Source organism: Tiliqua scincoides, chromosome 1, assembly GCF_035046505.1.
Source record: "Tiliqua scincoides isolate rTilSci1 chromosome 1, rTilSci1.hap2, whole genome shotgun sequence".
Classification (NCBI taxonomy): domain Eukaryota; kingdom Metazoa; phylum Chordata; class Lepidosauria; order Squamata; family Scincidae; genus Tiliqua; species Tiliqua scincoides.
Genome location: NC_089821.1, coordinates 77315916 through 77336151, shown reverse-complemented (window position 1 = coordinate 77336151; position 20236 = coordinate 77315916). Strand labels below are relative to the sequence as shown.

The 20236-nt window shown below is 42.6% G+C and overlaps 1 protein-coding gene across 1 annotated transcript in view; it reads right to left on the bottom strand.

Annotated features, from left to right (window-relative positions):
* PTPN4 (protein tyrosine phosphatase non-receptor type 4) overlaps positions 1–20236 on the bottom strand; it is a 140415-nt gene that overhangs the window by 51307 nt on the left and 68872 nt on the right. Inside the window, exons 10-13 of the mRNA XM_066611713.1 lie at positions 19752–19840; positions 4652–4715; positions 2262–2434; positions 63–131 (exon numbers count right to left, since the gene is read on the bottom strand). Of these exons, the coding sequence (XP_066467810.1) occupies positions 63–131; positions 2262–2434; positions 4652–4715; positions 19752–19840 (395 nt within the window). The remainder of the gene's footprint in view (positions 1–62; positions 132–2261; positions 2435–4651; positions 4716–19751; positions 19841–20236) is intronic.

Genomic DNA, 20236 nt, shown 5'->3' with positions numbered 1-20236 from the left:
TGGGCAGCAGTAACAGCCAGCATTCTTTAGCATTAGAAGTAGACAATTTTAAAATGGCTTACCTGGCAAATACCCTGTCTTTATTTGCCTTTTCTTTACCATACTGTACAGACTGGGCCTCTGTTCTCCCACTGAAAAAAATTGTTTAAAAAGTTCTGAGTTTGGGGGAAATATTTTCTTGATAATCATACTGAAGTCACCCAAGCTGAAGAGCAACATTAAATAAAAATAATTGTATTAGCAGAGTCATACCGCATTTTCCAAATTCCCAAATAAAGCATTCAAGTAAGCACTTTTGCTTCATTAATAAGGGAGACATGGTCCTGACAAGGAGCATTAGGAACCTTAGTTTTCTATCTTTTAGTATTGTTATACAAGTATTATCATCTAATCTAAGGATACCATGATAGCTACTGAGGACTAGAACTGTGCAGTTTAGTATTTCTTCTCATAACTTTGCAATAAATTACAGGCATACACCGCTTAACAACCATTCGCTTAACAGACTGCATATATGAAGGTGGTCAAAGCACAATACAGATGTTCTTAATGAGGCAATCGCATTTCCCATAGCCTGCAGCAGAGTGTCTTTACACAATAAAGAGGCTCTTAATGCAAAGAAGAGGCAATCTATCTCCAGTACCCTGTGCAGCCAGCTAGTGTCTGGCAAGGAATGTCTGTTTACACAACTAAGACAATAGATTGGACTGAATGTTCACTTAATGACCTAACTTAATAACAATGGCGATAGGAGAACATATCCCCGTTGTTAAGTGATGCAAACCTGTACTTAAGTCTTTAACACAATCCTATGCATGTCTACCTGGAAGTAAGTCCCACTGTTTTCAATGGAGCTTACTCCCAGGAAAGTGTGAATAGGATTGCATCCCAAGAGTATTTTGTCACTCAGTTCTTCCACTCAATTCTATACTTTACTATCCCAGATAAGAATTGTGAAAACACAGAGTACAGTCGTGCACCACTTAACGACAGGGATCAGGACCATGATCCCTGTTGTCAAGCAGTGCTTGATGCAATGCAGACCCTCCACAGCAAAGGGGATGCTCTGCTCCGCTCCCCTCCGAATGATTGTCTGAGCCTCCCAGAGGCAGCGCATGTCCACATGCTGCCTCTGCAATGCTCAGACTGAGGGAAATCACATCTCTTGTGCAACTTCCAGTTTCACGGAGGACCCTGGAAATCAAGTGAGATGCGATTTCCCTCAGTCTGAGCATTGCAGATTCAGCTCGGACAATCCTCCAGAGGCAAGGGGAGCAGAGCTCCCCTCGTATTCGGAGGGTGGGAGTGTGTGCCCCTGATGACCACGTGACTACACGTAGTCATCGGATATGTGAGCCCAGTGTTAGTCAGAACATTGCTAAGGGGCACACACCTGTATAATCATGTGTTCTCAACTGATGCATACTACTGAACAACAAACATTATAGTTTAGAAGTTGCTGTCTGCAGAAACATTTTTTCTTCATTCTCCTGTCTTCTCATTTCCTTTGCTCCATTCCAGTTCCCTCTCCCTGACCACTTCCTCCTTGATAAGAAGCGACACAACTACCAGGGACACCTTTTCCATGTATGCCTGAGCCTGAATAGCATTCTGCATTCTTACAACACACATCTCCTTCCCAAATCTCACCTTAGAAACTAGCATAATTCTATACAATTCAACTGAAGTCACAAAAGTAAAATTCTATTCAATATAATATGATCAGTGCACACTTTCTACAACATTTCACTTTCTAGAAGCATCAAATTTAGTACACGAAGAAGTCCTAAATGCAGAATCAAGTTACAATTAACAATGCTGGAAGTAAGTTGGATCCAGACTTACATTTGATCAATGATGTTGATACAAGAAACCTTCCTGCCTCCTGTCCACCACTGAAGTCCTCTTGGAAAATCACTCATAAAGGTTAAGAGGCCCTGAAGAATGGCGACATGTGACGTGGATAGATTCCAGAGGGTGATGGAATCCCCAGAAACTAGATGCAAGCGCCTTCCACAAGCAGTTGTCTTCTTGTGCTAACCTCATATCCAAGGATTTTTCAACACACTCTGCACTACCATCTCCTATGCTATTTCTTATAATCTCCCAACCTCAGAAGCAGCTTCTCAAAGGGACTTACAGTGGGAAGAAGAGGCAAGGAAGATCCCTTTTGTCTGTACCGTTACACGAGCATGCGGGAATCCAACCCCAAATCTTAAGAGAAATTCTGCATAAATAAGTATTACATGGCTCAAACTTACCAGTACCGGAACTTTGATCCCAAAGTAAAATAATGTGCAAAAAAATTCTTCTGAGGTGGCAGCGGTCGGTCTAACCGGAAGAAGGTGTGGTGTTCTACGCAAGCTTTCCACAAATTCTTACATGCTCGATAATTCACCATGTTGAATCCCAATAATGTTTCTCTAGATTCATGCTAGAAGGAAACATTTTAAATGTCATTTGAGTAATAGTTTCACATTCATGAAATGCAATTGAGGTTACTATTTTTATGAAATGCTGATTCTTTTATAAACAAGCATAAAGGATTCTTTATGAATGTCTCAAGAAATAAAAGAAGCAGGTACTTATAAAAATATGTTTTGGAAACTTACTTAAATAACAAGAGATCAGTAGAAGAAAATCCCAGTTCCCTGTTACTTCTAATTCTGAAGACTCAACACTCTTTCCATTCCCTTTTAAGCCCCTGACCAGATATACTTCTCTATCACAGCAGTTTTCAAGTTTCCAACTTCTACAAATGTTTCCTATCAATTGTGTTTACACTGTGAGCTGGAAGTACTTCCATTGCCGTGTGATCATTGCCGTATGATGACAACTTGAATGCCTCTGGTCAAACAAATTATTAGCAGAATTCACTAAAGGATTCCTTATAAACTCAGATACCTTTAACCTATTAGCACTATACACAGATTTTAAGAACACAACATACCAAAACTGAAAACATATTCAAAGATTCCTGAGAAACCGACTAATTCACAATTTCACAAGAACTACAGTGTGAACTGTAATGAAGTATGGAACATACCATATAGGCTGTAGAATTTTTTAGTAGGGGCATCACAAATTGCCTAGATGGGGGGGTAATGAACAGGGACTGTGGGGTACCCAGGGAGCAGTCCAGCAGTGTTGAGTCCCTTCTGCAGGAAGTTCAAATATACTGTCATTTGTGGCCTCCAGTCAATGCATTTGTTATCTCGGGGACAAAGTTGGCTGCAGCAGACCAGAGTGGAGAGTCCTTGCGTTTGATGTCATTCAGGGGAAAAAGTAGTGGCCTGATTGGTTACTGCTGTCATTGTGGGCATCTTTCCCAGATGATATTATCTGTTCATCACAGTCGATATCATTTGCTAAGACTATCTGTTATAGTGCAATCCTAACTCACAATAGCACCAGCACAGTAACTGCTATGCTGGCAGTAGGTATCGCAAACATACCCTAAAGCACGTTTGCAATGACTCATGAGAAACAGCGGCAGCAAGAAGGTGCTCCATCCTGCTGGTGATACATCTAGATCCCCAGCTGCCAGAGGTGACTGCAGTGCCAAGCAGTGCAGAATTGGTGGGAGAGCAGCAGAAGGGTGGGGATTTGGTATACTGGGATTAATGGAACAGGCCCAGGAGGGGACAGGCTTGATGGGGGAGGCCCCCAATGTACCTTAACCCCCTTCCTGGGCTTGGCAGCTTTGCATGGGACTTTCTGACTTATACCAGCAATATCATTGGCTAATTCTAAGAAGCCCTATTGGGCTGGCTAGGGCTTTATATGAGATAAGGGGACTAATGTCCCCTTAATCAGGCCTGGATATATCATAGGTCATACAGCCCTCCTGTGCCAGCACTGGTTAACACTGGACTGCCCATCACTGGTTGACAGAACTGGAAAGAAATTTTACCCAAGTTTTTCTCATGCAGTTGACAGATTAGATTTTGACTTTCTCACAGCAAACAATTCTGGATGGAATTTTATCATCATCACATCATACATAGCTTTGCAATGTCCCAATGACTCCAGTCCTTGGGCATCAGGCAAGAATCAAAGGAAATAAACAGTGTGGGCTTCCTGTGTGGCACCACAGAGAGACCTTAACAGATCTTAGGGTTCATGGGCTAGTTAGTGGTGGACAAGAAAGCTACCTCGGGAGCCAATGTCAGCAGACTGTCAGCAACTAAGGATAATCCCTGCTTGTGCAATGCCAAAATATCAAGAAGCTGTAAACAATACATGTTGTGATCTGTTTTAGCCCAGTCACATGGTGCTTTCAAACTTTCTCCCTGTTCAACTCCTATACTCCTTGCACAAGTAACTCCTTGTACAAGCAACAGATCTAGTCAGATCTGATTTTGTTTTATAGTTTTACAGTGCAATCTATTCAGAAGCAAGTCACACTGAGTTTAATGGACCTTACTTCTATGTACGTTTGACTAGGATTGCAGCCTCAGTCCAACACATAAGCAGAAATGACATAAAACAGGAGTTGTTTCAGTTAAAATGCAGTATCTGCTCCATAGATAATTATGGAATCAACAACCTACAGACAGGATATTTTTATCACAAGGTGCTAAAGTCTACATATCAATCTCGTTTGAGACACTTTGCAACTTCAATATAAAATATAAAGAGTTGTACTCACCAATTCTTTTCTAAGTTGAATAAAAAACTGTTTGCACTTAAAAGAAATTTTTACGATCTTCAACCTAAACAAAATAAAAATCAGAATGTTGTAACATTTCTGTAAGTGTATAATCTGACACAGGCCCAAACACATCTAAGGAGGTAATTGCATATATTTCATTTGTATTCTTTTTTTTTTTTAATTTTCACCAAAACAAAACTAGTGCTTTACCTAACTTTCCAATCTCTCAGAATAAATTCCATTATTGTGACATGGAACTGCTTTAAAATCCCTTTTGAACACTCAAGGAAGATAATCCAATGCTATGAAGTCTATCATAAGAAAGGAATCATTTCATATTACTCCAATTGATTTATCCAACATACAGACTGACACTTAGGAGAGCCACATGTGTTCTGTACTCAGAGCTTTCCCAGTCACCCTTCCCAGCTCTGCTCAGTCTTATCAAAGTTTAAAACATTAACAAATGCAAATGAGGGCAGTAGTATTTTTCCTCCTCCTCTGAGAGGGAGAGCAATCTTATGGTATTGGTATCTGCTCCACTAAAATCAGAACATGCATGCTAAAACAGATCATAAAACTGACACCTGCCTTGGTCCAGTCTCGGCCAGCCTCAGCTGATTTCAATCACACGAGTTCTCTTACAATATTATCTTATCCCCTGATACAAACCATATGGACTGCCAAATGCAGCTTATGGCTAGCAGTGTAACTGCAATGAAACGACTAAATGAATTGAACCAGTCAACAACATTGTACTACGTTGGTACTTTTATCACAGGAACCAATTACAAAGCACAAGAGCTTTAGCAGCTCAAAAATCAAGACCCATAGGGCTATACCAATCTTCTGGTTGGCACCTATGCAATCAAGTACCAAGGAAGGAAAGAAAGTATCATAGAATACAAAAGTTTAAATCTCTTTGTCTGTAGTTTCATCACTGGATCAATTCCTGCCCTCAAGAACCACAAAAAACAAGCTCTACCCTTCTGTATGACAACCTTTCAGATACTTGAAGATAGCTATAACCTCTCCTCTTCTCCAGGCTAAATAAACATACCAAGCTTTTTCAAGAGTTAAAGACTTTGTTTCCAGGTTCCTCACCATCTTAACTGCCCATCTCTGAATCTGCTTGAGCTCATCAGTGACCTTCTTACAATATGGTGCTCAAAACTGGACACAGTATTCCAAGTGACTGACTAGCCCCAATAGACTGGAGTGACTATTCCTTGTGATCTGGATTCTATGTCTATGTGCTAATGCAGCCCTGCAACACATTTGCTTTTTCTGCAGCCACATCACACTATTGGTTCATGTTCAACACATGGTCCACCCAACTTATGGACATTCAGACTTTTTTTTTAAGCCAGGTTCCCCCCATCCTGTACATGTGCCTCTGACATTTTGCTCCTACATGCAGACCTTTACATTTGTCTTTGTTGAACTTTTTCTTGTTGGTATGGGTCCACCTGTGGAGACTGTTAAGAACATTTTGAAACCTAATTCAGCTTTTCAGGATGTTAGCTATCCAGCCCCTAGCTTTGTGTCATCAGCTAGTTTGATAAGCATTCCCTCTACCCCATCTCCCAAATCAGTTATAAAACATCTTGGACAGCACAGGACACAGAAATAAGCCCTGTGGCACCCTTCTCAATATTACCTTTCAGGCTGATATAGAGCCATTTAATAGCACTCACTGGGAACAGTTATACAAACAGCTTTGAATCCACCCAAAAGTAGTACCACCAGCCCACATTTTAGCATTTCATCCACAATGATACGAGTATAATGGGAAACTGTTAAATGCTTTGCCGAAATCTAGGTAAGCTATGCTCACAGCATTCCCACAGTCTATCAGACTAGTCACTCTACTGAAGAAAGAGATTCATCTAGCATGACTTGTTCTTGATAAACCCATGCTGGTGCCCAGATATCCCTCCTTTTCTAAGTGCTCACAGACAGTCTGCTCAGTAAGCTGTTCCAAGATCTTTCTAAGAGTTGACAACAGGCTGTCAGGTCTGTAGTTTCCCAGATCTTCCTTTTTTAAAGATAGGAACAACATTTGATCAATCATCCTCAGGCATCTCACCCATTCTCCATGACATCTCACAGACTACAGACAGCAGCTCCAAGTTCATATTCATCAGCTACATCATTACCATGGGGAATAATTCACTTTGTCCTACAGACTTAAATTCAATTTACAATAACTCCGTGTTCTCATCTCTTTACTTATCCTGAGTTGCTTTGTTAGTGGAACTGTTAGGTTGGACTACCTTTTCCTTGCGAGAGAAGACAGATGCAAAATAAGAACTGAGCAGTTCTGCCTTCTCTCTGTCATCAGTTACCACTTCACTACCTTCTCAGCACAGCAGACCCACTGACTGTTTCACTGACCTTCCTCTTCTTTTGGACATAACCAAAAACACCTTTTGTTGTTTTTGGCATCCCTTTCCAGTCTTGGCTCATTCTGCGCTTTAACCTGCCTGACATGATCCCTGCAGGTATGGGCTATGCTTTTGTACTGTTCCTTAGTTAACCAACCTCTTCCTTCTACTTCTTATAAATGGTTCCTCTTGCTTCCTGGCTTTTCAGAAAGCTACTCACTACTTTCCTTACACTCTTCCCAACTTTTCTTCTAATGGAATCTGTTTGCAGTTGTGTCTTCAGTATCTTTTTCAAAAAAAGATCCCATCCGTCTTGGACTATTTACTCCTTTAACAATTCTAACCATGGAATATAACTCATTTCTTTTTTGAGCACCTTATAATCAGCATTCTTGAAATCTACAGTACATGTCCGGCTATTCATAGCTTCCTTTTCCTTAAATCAAGAATTCCGAGATAGTATGGTCACTTTTGCTCAAATTTCCATCCACACAGGGATGCAGTTTTCAAACTCTCCGGGAGTTTGAAACCTGCAGTAAGTCTTTGCGGGGGCAGGGGGAGGCAGGAGGGGTAGGGGGAAGGCAGCGACGCGATCTCCAGGATTGCGTCGCTCAGGGCGTTGCAGGGACTGGGATGCAATCACCAGTTCCTGCAGCAGCCATCCTTGTGTGCGGGGTGCCCTTCGCAAGCGCCTGCAGAGCGACCCAGGTCAGGGAAAGGGAGAGTGGAGCGATCTGCTCTGCCTCCGCAAAAGCGGAAGCGGAGCGCAATCACCCCGCTGTCCCTTTCCCTGACTTGGGGAGCCCTGCAGGTGCTCGAGAAGGGATGGCTGCTGCAGGGACTGGAGGGTGCACTTCAGTCCCTGCAGCCCCGACAGAAGGGAAAGCAGAGTGATCGTGCTCCGCTTCCGGTTTTGCAGAACAGGGTGCGATTGCTCCGCTTTCACTTTTCCTGACCCGGGGAGCTCTGCTGAAGGTTGCACAGGGCTCCCTGCACCCCTGGGAGACTGCAGGAGGCTTGGGCAAGTGCATCCAAGCCCCTACAGCCCCTCTGAGCTGCCTTCCCCCGTCCCCCTGCCTTAAGGGGGCAGAGGCCAGGACCCACAGGCTGGGGCGTTGCGACGCCCCAGTTTGAATACCACTGACATAGGGGTTAAGTTCAGGACAGCAAACTTCCTTGTTCCTTTGTTCAACTTCTGGATGATGAAGTTGACTGCAAGGCTGCTGAATAAATTGCTCTTTGCCAAGTGAGACTTCCAGTAGATGTCTGGATAGATGAAATCCCTCATTCTCACTACGACTTGCCTCCCAGAAACCTTGGTAATCTGTTTTAGGAAAGTTTCATCCATGGCCTCCGCTTGGCCCAGTGGTCTACAGACCTCCACGATAGTATAGCTCTTATTCTTCTCTCTTTTTATTCTTACCCAGACACTTTCTTTCTGGCTTCCAAGCTCAAACTGCTGAATATCTGAGCAGGTGTATACATTCTTTACACGTAATGTAACTCCCCCTCCCTCTCTCCGAACAAGTTGTACCCTTCTAGTCCTAAATTCTATCATAGGTCTCATCCTACAACATTTCTGTGATTCCTATCAAATAATATCTGCTTTCCCACATTAGGATTTCAAGTCTGTACTGTTTCCCATTGTTAGTTGGCAACCTTCAGTCTCGAAAGACTATGGTATCGCGCTCTGAAAGGTGGTTCTGGAACAGCATCTAGTGTGGCTGAAAAGGCCGATTCGGGAGTGACAATCCCTTCCACACTGGGAGCAAGTGCAGTCTGTCCCTGGCCTGTCTCCCTGGCTATGGGCCTTCCTTCTTTGCCTCTTAGCCTCAGACTGTTGGCCAAGTGTCTCTTCAAACTGGAAAAGGCCATGTTGCACAGCCTGCCTCCAAGCGGGCCGCTCAGAGGCCAGGGTTTCCCACTTGTTGAGGTCCACTCCTAAGGCCTTCAGATCCCTCTTGCAGATGTCCTTGTATCGCAGCTGTGGTCTACCTGTAGGGCACTTTCCTTGCACAAGTTCTCCATAGAGGAGATCCTTTGGGATCCGGCCATCATCCATTCTCACCACATGACCGAGCCAACGCAGGTGTCTCTGTTTCAGTAGTGCATACATGCTAGGGATTCCAGCACGTTCCAGGACTGTGTTGTTTGAAACTCTGTCCTGCCAGGTGATGCCGAGAATACGTCGGAGGCAGCGCATGTGGAAAGCATTCAGTTTCCTCTCCTGTTGTGAGTGAAGAGTCCATGACTCGCTGCAGTACAGAAGTGTACTCAGGACGCAAGCTCTGTAGACCTGGATCTTGGTATGTTCCGTCAGCTTCTTGTTGGACCAGACTCTCTTTGTGAGTCCGGAAAACGTGGTAGCTGCTTTACCGATGCGTTTGTTTAGCTCGGTATCGAGAGAAAGAGTGTCGGAGATTGTTGAGCCAAGGTACACAAAGTCATGGACAACCTCCAGTTCATGCGCAGAGATTGTAATGCAGGGAGGTAAGTCCACATCCTGAACCATGACCTGTGTTTTCTTCAGGCTGATTGTCAGTCCAAAATCTTGGCAGGCCTTGCTAAAACGATCCATGAGCTGCTGGAGATCTTTGGCAGAGTGGGTAGTGATAGCTGCATCGTCGGCAAAGAGGAAGTCACACAGACATTTCAGCTGAACTTTGGACTTTGCTCTCAGTCTGGAGAGGTTGAAGAGCTTTCCATCTGATCTGGTCCGGAGATAGATGCCTTCTGTTGTAGTTCCAAAGGCCTGCTTCAGCAGGACAGCGAAGAAGATCCCAAACAAGGTTGGTGCAAGAACACAGCCCTGCTTCACGCCACTTCGGATGTCAAAGGGGTGTGATGTGGAGCCATCAAAGACAACAGTGCCCTTCATGTCCTTGTGGAAGGATCTGATGATGCTGAGGAGCCTGGGTGGACATCCAATCTTGGGGAGAATCTTGAAGAGGCCATCCCTGCTGACCAGGTCGAAAGCCTTCGTGAGATCTATGAAGGCTATAAAGAGTGGCTGTCATTGTTCCCTGAATTTCTCCTGCAGTTGTCTAAGGGAGAATACCATATCAGTGGTGGACCTGTTGGCTCGGAATCCGCACTGTGATTCTGGATAAACGCTCTCTGCAAGTACCTGGAGCCTCTTTAGTGCAACTCGGGCAAACAACTTTCCTACAACGCTAAGGAGAGAGATGCCACGGTAGTTGTTGCAGTCACCCCTGTCGCCTTTGTTCTTGTACAGCGTGATGATGTTTGCATCCCTCATGTCTTGAGGTACTCCACCTTCTCTCCAGCAGAGACAAAGGATTTCATGCAGCTCAGTGATGATGATCTCTTTGCAGCACTTTAGGACTTCAGCAGGGATGCTGTCTTTTCCAGGTGCCTTGCCAAAGGCAAGGGAGTCCAGGGCCACGTGAAGTTCTTCTAGGGTTGGTTCACTGTCAAGCTCCTCCAGCACAGGCAGGCACTCAATGTTGTTCAGTGCTTCTTCGGTGACTACATTTTCTCTGGAATATAGCTCAGAGTAGTGCTGCACCCAGCGTTCCATCTGCTGCGCCCAATCCTGGATGACCTCGCCTGTTGCAGACTTCAGAGGGGCAATTTTCTTCTGTGTTGGACCTAGGGCCTGCATGATACCATCATACATCCCCTTGATGTTGCCCGTGTCAGCTGCTATCTGTATCTCGGAACAGAGCTGGAGCCAGTAGTCATTAGCACATCTCCTGGCAGTCTGCTGGACTTTGCTGCGAGCAGCTCGGAGGACCTGCAGGTTGCGCTCACTGGGACAGGCCTTGTATGCTGCTTGAGCTCTCCTCTTTTCCTCAATGACTGATGTCAACTCCTCAGAGTGGGCTTCAAACCAGTCTGCTGTCTTGTTGGTCTTCTTGCCAAATATGGACAAGGCGGTGTTGTAAACGGCAACGGCAAATATGTTTCCCATATTCTGGGCATTAGTACATAGTCATTGGAGACCATGGGTCTTCCTTCTTCCCTTCTTCTAAGTGCTGTTTCTTAAATAAGGAACAATGGTAAAAGCAAAAAGGAGCGCTTGCACAGAACAGTTAACTATAAATATTATGTTTTGCCTGGTATTCCACAACCATGCCTGGATTTGCAGTTTTGAGAGTCATATGGGACCCTCTATCAGGAGATAAATTTGAATCCATATCTCCCGATTCCCTTGCATTTCAGATTACTGCTCCATGGCTAGTTACAAATTTCATTCTTGTTTTTGTTAGCACCTATACAAAAAGAAAGATCTGAAGTTCGATGGCACAGCACATGCTTTGCATGAAAAAGCTCCCAGTTTCAGTCTCTGGCATTTATTTCTTACTGTATTTTTACCCTGCCTTTCTCCCTGAGGGGACACAACGTGGCTCTGGCATCTTCAGGTAAGGCTGGGAACACCATGGCCTGAGACCTGGAGACCTATAGCATGTCAGTGAGGATAGTACTGACCTGGATGGACCCATGTGCCTTATGTTTATATCTTTAGCCCCTCAAGATCTTTCTCTTGCACAAAAGATCATGTTTTTAGTTTTGTGGATGACCAAATGGTATCAGTAATTAATTGGACTAAAATTACTGATTGTGGCTAGATATTGGGGCAAACAGAGGGAAATGGCTGCATCTGCCAGAGGCAGAATTTGAGCTTGTCTTAGTTTCACATGCAGCACAAGTACACACTATTATATTATCATGGCTGGTGGAAGCACAGCAGGAAACCATGCCGTCTACTATTGTAGACACTCTCACTGACCATGACCTGGAAGAGAAGGGATGGATTAAGTCAGTTCTGCCAGCCCTGTGGGTGTGATGCTACAGAACAGCAACTGCTGTTTTCTATAAGCAACTACAAGGAGAGTTATCAGAGGACAAAATTACCAGTGATTTTTAACATGAGAGTAGATATCACTGCTGTTGTAATTCTTTTGTTATTGTATTGCTGGGTTGTGGCTAAGCAAAATACCACCAAGCTTGGCTGATAGAAGTAGTGATGTAGCTACAGTTCATGACCACCGTATCAAAGTACCCACAATTCAGGTAAATTACTCAAATGTAAAACTTGATTTTTCCAAGTTTGCTTGGAAAAATGTATATTAATGAATTTAATGTATTGCTAATGAATGAGTTTGTATTAATAAATGATAAATATATTTATCACCATACACCAAAGTATCAAATGATGATTAGCAACAACTCTTGCCTAAGACATGACTTTGTGTGTGGCCAGGAAGACAAGTGGATCAAATAGTATCACACCCATCCAAATATGGAGTCCCTCTGAGATTGTATCGCTCCCCAGGGACACCAGATTAAAAAAACAGACCAAATTCACCCTGAAGGGATTTTATAGTCTCCCAAGTAGAAATTGTGTATTACCACACTGCTGTGTTTGCAACAATTATATGAAATCAACCACCAACCATGCAACTGTGAAAATATATGACAAAAGAAATGTCAAAATTTTAAAATGAATTCAAACTACAAGAACCTTAAGGCCCTTACATATGGTTTGCCACAAGCAGTAATAAGGCATAGAATGCACTGCATATCTTTTTTCTTTGCTTCCAGGATCATGTGTACAGAGGGAACTTGTGCATGTCCATGTGAGATGTGCAAGTCAGTCAGGTATTCTCCACTGATGCTTCCAATTCACATGCAAAATGGCTCTAAACCTAAATGGGAATGTTTCCAAGATACACCATGGCAATGGCTTCCAATACGCCTATGATTGTATGTATGGGCTCTTTATTAATAAAGGTTCCATAACTGCTCATGGAAGTTTCTAACAATTGTCTGATTCAAACAGGTTTGCAAGCAAGAAAGAATCTGAAACATATAATCCCGATATTCCTACACTGATTTTTTTCTAGACATCCACTTTAATGATAGAGATCAAATACTCAGTCAATGTATTGTATTTTCCCTAAAAATACAATCACATAAAGCAGTAGTTCGCAAACCTTTTAGTCCAGGACCCACTTTAGAATGACAATCTCTCAGAATCCACCAGAAGTGATGTCATCAAGCTAGAAGTGATATCATCAAGCAAGAAAATTTTTTAACAATCCTAGGCTGCAATCCTATCTACACTTACCCAGGAGTAAACCACATTGATTATCATTGTTAAAAGCCTATACAAAGTATCCTGTTAAAAGTACAGATCACACCCAAATGCAGTCACATACCATGTTCGCATCAAGTCTAACATATTAAAAATCAAATATTGAAATGAATGGGGACCCACCTGAAACTGGCTTGCAAACCACCTAGTGGGTTCCAACCCAGAGTTTGAGAAACAGTGAAAGAGGATATCATGTGTTACTCAGTTTGTCAAAGATCATAGATACAACGATCCAGCATGATTTCCACAAGAGTGGGAGCCTAAATAACTAGTCCTGTAAATGTCGACATTCCAGCCAGATCACCAATACTATTGAATCTATGAGTTAGTTGGGTCTCACATTAATCTTCCATGTAGTTTCAGGCACAGACCAAGCTTAAAGGTGATTATTTGGGGTTCACTATGTTCACACAGAATAAAAGTAGCAAGCACTCTGATATACTTCTACAGAAAGCAATAAAAAGTCACATTGAACCCAAAGGGAAAAGGATGAAGGAATGAGGAGGAAAGCAAAATTGATGAGGCCACAGTTTGTCAAACGTTTTTCTGTAGTCAAATTGTAACATATGAGGAAGCTTAAAAATCTGGAAAAATCACTGAGTTATAATTTACAGGGACAGAAGATAGTGCTGGAATTATGCTAATCAAAGATTTCGGGCTTTTCCTAGGATCACAGTATACACATACTATTCTAATACAGTTCAGTATGGCAACTGACCAATGCACCACAAATTCTTCCCATTGCACTTGCATCCATCTTCTGCTTCCCTGTGTCAAATTCAAAATTATAACCTTCTCTGCCTTTAAAAAATTGCTTCTCTGTAAAATGCAACACAGAGATAGTGCTATATAAAACAAAATGCAGCAATTAAGTTACACCTGTGATATGCTACGCCTTTCAAATAATTACAACAGTAGCACATCTGCAGTTCCATTGTGTTTAATGAGATTTCACGCATGGGTGTAACTGGAACTTGGTATGTTAATGATTACTTAAAACTCTAGGCAAATGCTTTTCGATCTGTTAGCTCATGAGCAACACTGAGCAATCCTAACCCACTTTCCAGCACTGACATAAGGGCACTACCAATCCTTTCCCATAGAACAAAATTATAAATCTCTGATAGACATAACTGGGTACTACTGAAACACCTTCTGGCTACTGTCAAGAACTATATAAGGCAAGAAATTTCTGCCAATATATCAAGTGTAAATCATCTCTTTGCCTTATCCACAGGTCACTCAGGGGGCAGGGCTGATCAGGCACATTGAGACATCCAGGAAAAGCCCAGAAGAAAGCAAGAGGACAATGCAGAGATAGTTACAGGGCAATCAATCTCCATGGTGATGGGCTCCAGAGCAAGCTGCAGCCAAAGTTAACCTTTTCACTCCTCCTGAGAAAAAAGCCAGGGTTCAACACTTCCATTTAAAATCAAGCAAGTTCTCTTTGGAAGGATCACACCTGACCATTCTGCACCCTTCTTCCATTTTGCAAATGTTTGGCAGAGATCTGGTTTTTTAAAACACCAAGATGTAATCCTTATTTCCATCTAAAACAAAGTCCCAGGCTACAATTCATCACACCATTACTTAACAACAGCACCCATGGAAAGCAATGGGTCTACTTCTGAGTAAATTGGGTTGCAACTATGTGTAGCTGCACCTGCTCACGCTCAGTCCTTGTTGCTTGTCTCTCTGCTGTGAATTGCGCACTCCCAGTTATGTTATAAGTTGTATGCTACACGTTGAGCCTCTGGCTCAACACACCAGGCACCTTAAAGGATTTGATTAATGGTTCTACTGGTACGTTGTTCACAATGCACTTACACTGATAGTGTTTAAGGAAGGTTGTGAAGACCAGAATTGAAAAATTAATAAAAATGTATCTTAGGATCTTTTATTATATTTTTAATAGAGACTGTTCGGTTCTTGGGTAACAATTACTGGTAGGTTATTTTTCAGAATTTGGCCTTGGGTAAAATCAGACCAAATTATAGTCAGACACCACCTCAGGTTTACCCCCGACTTACTCAAGGGTCATAGAATATTCCATGATTTTTGGCTCAAAACCTGCCCTCAACTTATCTGTAAGATCAACTTATACTCTAGTGTCCACAGTACATGACATATTTAAGCCTGATACCAAATTCAGCTGCATTAAAATAGAAGAGATTGGACATTGTGTCCCTTAATGATAATTTAAAGCTTGGCAAATGCCGTGATCCTAAATTTACACGCATGGAGTGACATTAACAAGGGATGACACTGATGGAGGGATAGTGCCTATTTCCAAGTTCTGAGTCCCAATATTACTAACTCTGAAGAGACAAGTACAGGGGTGCCCTGGTATCTGCAGGGGGTTCCATCGCAGAACCGGCAGGGGATATCTGAAACTGCAGATACAGGGAAACCATTGAGGGCTTCCCTGGCACTCATAACGCCTTTTAAAGATGTTAAAAACATCACTTCTGGTTTTTCTAAAAATTGGAAGTTGCATTTTTTCATTGCAACATTCTGAAGCTTGGCAAAGCTGTGGCCTTCCCTCACCTCTGGCGAGTGCATGGGAGGGTTTCTGCCCCGCCGATACATGAAACCGCGGATACGGGGTCCCCATGTAATACATAAGATGCCACATACAGGATCAACATTTGGATCACCCTAAAATATATCCTATATTGGATATATAATAATGGATCACCCTATATCAGTTGAAGCATTTGCACGCAAAGCATTTCTGTACAACATAGGTACATTGCTGTATTTTCCCTTCTGAAATGATCTTGTGCTTCATGAACTGTAACTCCAGAGAGTCCTCTGAAGTTCAGAGTGGTAGTAAGAGCTGCCACATCAGAAGGACAAGACCGAAAATTTTCTTGTGTGCACCTAGTATACCACTCCCATCCCTTTGGATATAAGAACTCATTTGGTTGGAAAAGTACAGTAATTCAGCAGAGCAACTTATGACATTTCCACTGATTAGCTGAACTTCCTAACTGACAAAGAAATTTGCCATGGATTGGTTTTGCTTAGAAACTCCATGCTTCTTGAATTTTAAGCATTTTTATCCTGCTTTTCCTTTAAAGCAGGGGTCTCCAAACTTTTTGGCCAGAGGGCCGCATCAAATATCTGGCATGGTTTTGAGGGCCAGAAAAAAAATTTAAATATGAAATTTAAATAAATTAGAGATGGAACTTAGATGAATGATTAAATGAATGAATGGGCTCATTCATTCAAACTCTCTGGCCCTCAGAACACCCTCCAGACACAGAGCACAATTCTGGTCATGTTCAGTTGAGTGGGCCAGAGGCTTTCAGGGGACAAGAGGTTGGCCGCGGACTGGATAGAGGCTTGCCACGGGCCACATCTGGTCCCTGGGCCGGGTTTTGGAGACCCCTGCTTTAAAGCAAACAAGAACGCAAAAGCAGCTTACAATAAACACACCATAATAAAAGCCAGTATATCAAATATGCAAGAGAAATGCACTGCAGCAGTAACAAAACATCAGCTTAAAAAGTCGACAACCCCAGTCAGAAACACAACCAAGAACCCAGCAGTTCTCCCAGACCCAAAAGGTTTCCCTGCTAAGTCACATTTTGAGAAGACAGTAAACAGGACATAAAGATGGGTCAGGCAGGTTTCCTTGAGGAAGGTGTTCCATAATGTCCATATTACAAGCAAAATGGCTCTGCTCCTTACACTCACACACCAAATACAAGTCAGTAAGAGAATACAGAGTAGGAGCTCAGATATTGATCAGAGAACATAAAGATAGGGAACATCCAAGAGGAGTGGCATCACTAGGGTTCGTGTCACCCAGTGCAGGAGGCGAGCGCATCACCCCCATGCAGTGTGCAGGGCAACACTCCATGTGGTGGGTGCGGTGATCTACCATCGCCCCATCCCCACTGGTTTTTTTGCTGTACCTTTTGATAGAATAAAGATATTTCAATGCAGTTTGTTTCATTGCATTCCGTATGAAATTACACATTGATATATAACATGATGGTATTATTTTCACAAACTGTGATTTTAGTGATTTTGGTCACTAGTGGTGTCACCTCCCCCCAGGGTGTCAAACTTACTAACACCTTATTGGAGCAGTTCTCAAACTTAGCACTGGGACCCACTTTTTAGAATGACAATCTGTCCAGGACCCATCATAAAGCAAATTAAAATAAATAATCATAATCACCGCAGACACTCGCACATAAGTTGATCTCACAGATAAGTCGAGGGCAGGTTTTGAGCCCCAAATCATGGAATTTTCTATGACCCTCGGATAAGTCAGGGGTTAAACTTAGGGGGGGTCTGACTATAATTTGGTCTGATTTTACCCAAGGCCAGATCCTGAAAAATAACCTTCCAGTAATTGTTACCTAAAAACTGTACAGTTTCTAATTTATTATAAAATACAATAAAAGATCATAAGATGATCATTAACTTTTATGTTATGATCATTAACTTTTAAATAAAATATCATTTTTCTTCATTAACTTTTAAAATTCTGGTCTTCACAACATTTGTATGAACACTGTCAGAGTAAGTGCCTATAAACAACATAACAGCAGAACCATTAATCAAATCCTTCTTTAAGGTGCCTCGTGTGTGAAGCCAGGAGCTCTACATATAACATGCAACATGCAATTGGGAGTGTGCAGTTCAGTTCACAGCAGGGAGACAAGCAACAAAGACTGAGCTGCGCACAATTGAAATCCTCAGTTGAATCCTGAGTTGAAATGACTCAGAAGCAGACCCACTGCTTTCCATGGGTGTTATTCTTACCTGCTGGTGCATTGCAGCCTGGGACCTTGTTTCAGATGGAAATGAGGATCTCATCCTGGGGTCTTAAAAACCAGACCCCTAAACTTGGTGGGGCGAAATTCTTTGCAAATGACTTGCCAGGAATGTTCAGAGGCAGAAGCGAAAAAAGGAGGCATTTCCCTTCTTCTCTAAACTGGAAGGGAGACAAAGGGGCTTCAGGGAATTGTGGAGAGGCTTTGTGGGAGTATGTGCTGCATTTCATAGCAGCAGCCCATACAGACTACAGTTCCCAGAAGCGCCTTCACTTCTCTTCCTGTCTGGAGAAGAGGCTAAAACGGCTGCCTCTGAATACCATAATTACTGGTGAAAATTATCCTTTTTCTCCACCTGCTTCCTGCTTCTCAGCCCATTTCCATGCCCCCTCAAACTTCACCAGACAGCTGCTGAGCTTCCATAAGCTTCCCAGAAGCTCCCAGAGGATCCTGCCCCTCTCACTGCATTGACCTGGGTATAAGACCACCCAGGATCTCAGACTCCATTTTTAGGCATAATTTTTTGACCTATAGGGGAGTATATACAGTAAATTAAAGTAGAACAAATAATTAAATAAGGGCAAGCCAACCCTGGTCCACCAAGTGAATTTTCTCTGTAGCCTGCCTGCAATTAACACCCCCTCCCAAAAAAGAATCATTTAGATTTATAGTCAGTGGGGGTTTACTCCCAGGAAAGTGTGGATAGGATTGCAGCCTAAAACAGAAAAAAATTCACCTTACCCTGCCAAGCCTCTGTTTCATTCTTTTTAGGAGGGGGGGCTGCCTTCTGGAGCATTTATTGAGCTCCAGTTGCATCAAATCAGGACCATTCTGGTGGCCTCACATTTCGCTTTGCCTGACCTGCCCAGGAGCCAGGTCCTGGCAGTTTACTTACTTACTCACAAGTAAACACGACCATGTGGCTTAGTTTCACTTTCCATAGGGCTCAATACATTCGCCAGCTTGGGGGGAGGGACATCCTTCTCGGGTGTTTTTTGGGGGGCTACTTTCATTGGATCAGGACCATTCTGGTGTTGTTGGATTCTGCTCAGCTTGCCCTTTCTTACAGACAAAGGCAAGTTCGCCTACTCACGAGTAACCACGCGATACGGCTTGGTTTCACTTTCCATCGGGCTGCATGCATTTTTTGTTTTCTGGTTTCTTGCCAATAACTTTTGATAGAAAGGTGATATTTCACTCCCGGTTTTTGCATTGCATTCCATTGGAAATTACACATGCAATGGTATATAACATGATGGGGTTACTCCTAACCACTGTGATTTTAGCGCGTCACCCTCCCTTGAGCATCACCCTGTATGGCCCGCACCACCACACACCCCCTAGCAATGCCACTATCCAAGAGAATGCAATCCTTAACACACTCAGGTCTCAAACCTTTTAGGGCTTTAAAGATAAGAATCAGAATTTTGACTGGAACCTGGAAACAAATAGGAAGCTAAAGATGATCACACAAGATTGGAATAATATGCCCTATCAGTTAGTTCCTGACAGAGGCCTGGCGGCTTTTTTTTTTAAACCAATTGAAGCAAGGGAAAAGCAAATGGCCAAATTCATACCAGTATGGCAATTTTTTCAGTGGCTGCTTTTTGTGCAACTCTCTTAAGTGATTTTCAAAGGTAAATTGAACTATTTTATATTAGGTTTATATTTCAAATTATTCAACTATTAAACATTTAAGTGCCTGATTTAGTTCTGATATATATAAAATAGTACTTACACTTTAGCATTAAACTATTCAGTTTAAAGCAAATAATTTTCAGTATGGCATTCCTTACCATGGAAAGGTGTTAATTCGTACCCTGTTCTTATAAATTAGTATGCCTCCCGACATTACTCCAATCATAATTTCATTGTTACTTTGATCCTGCAAAAAACAGGAAGAAAAACATGAATATATATCCTATGCTCAAACATGTGAGTTAATATCTTCCAACATTCAAGTAAGCTTCAAGGTACCAGTGCCTCATTTGGCAAGGTGACCACAAGAGGTTTGTAGTGAGGAAATGTTAACTCACACATCACATTCTGTCTCCCCGCTTTGATTCCTTCGTACACCCTCATTCACCTATGGAAAACCCTAGCATTACTGACAGTTTTCAGTATAGAACAGTGGTTCACAACCTTTAGGAGCCCATGGACCACTGAGGCAAAAATTGGAATTGTCGTGGACCACGTGCAATGCCAGCTGTGGGCAGTCTGTTCTCCACCATCTCTGGTGGTTCATGGGGAAGCATCTCTTAAGAGAGTACTCCCCCATGGA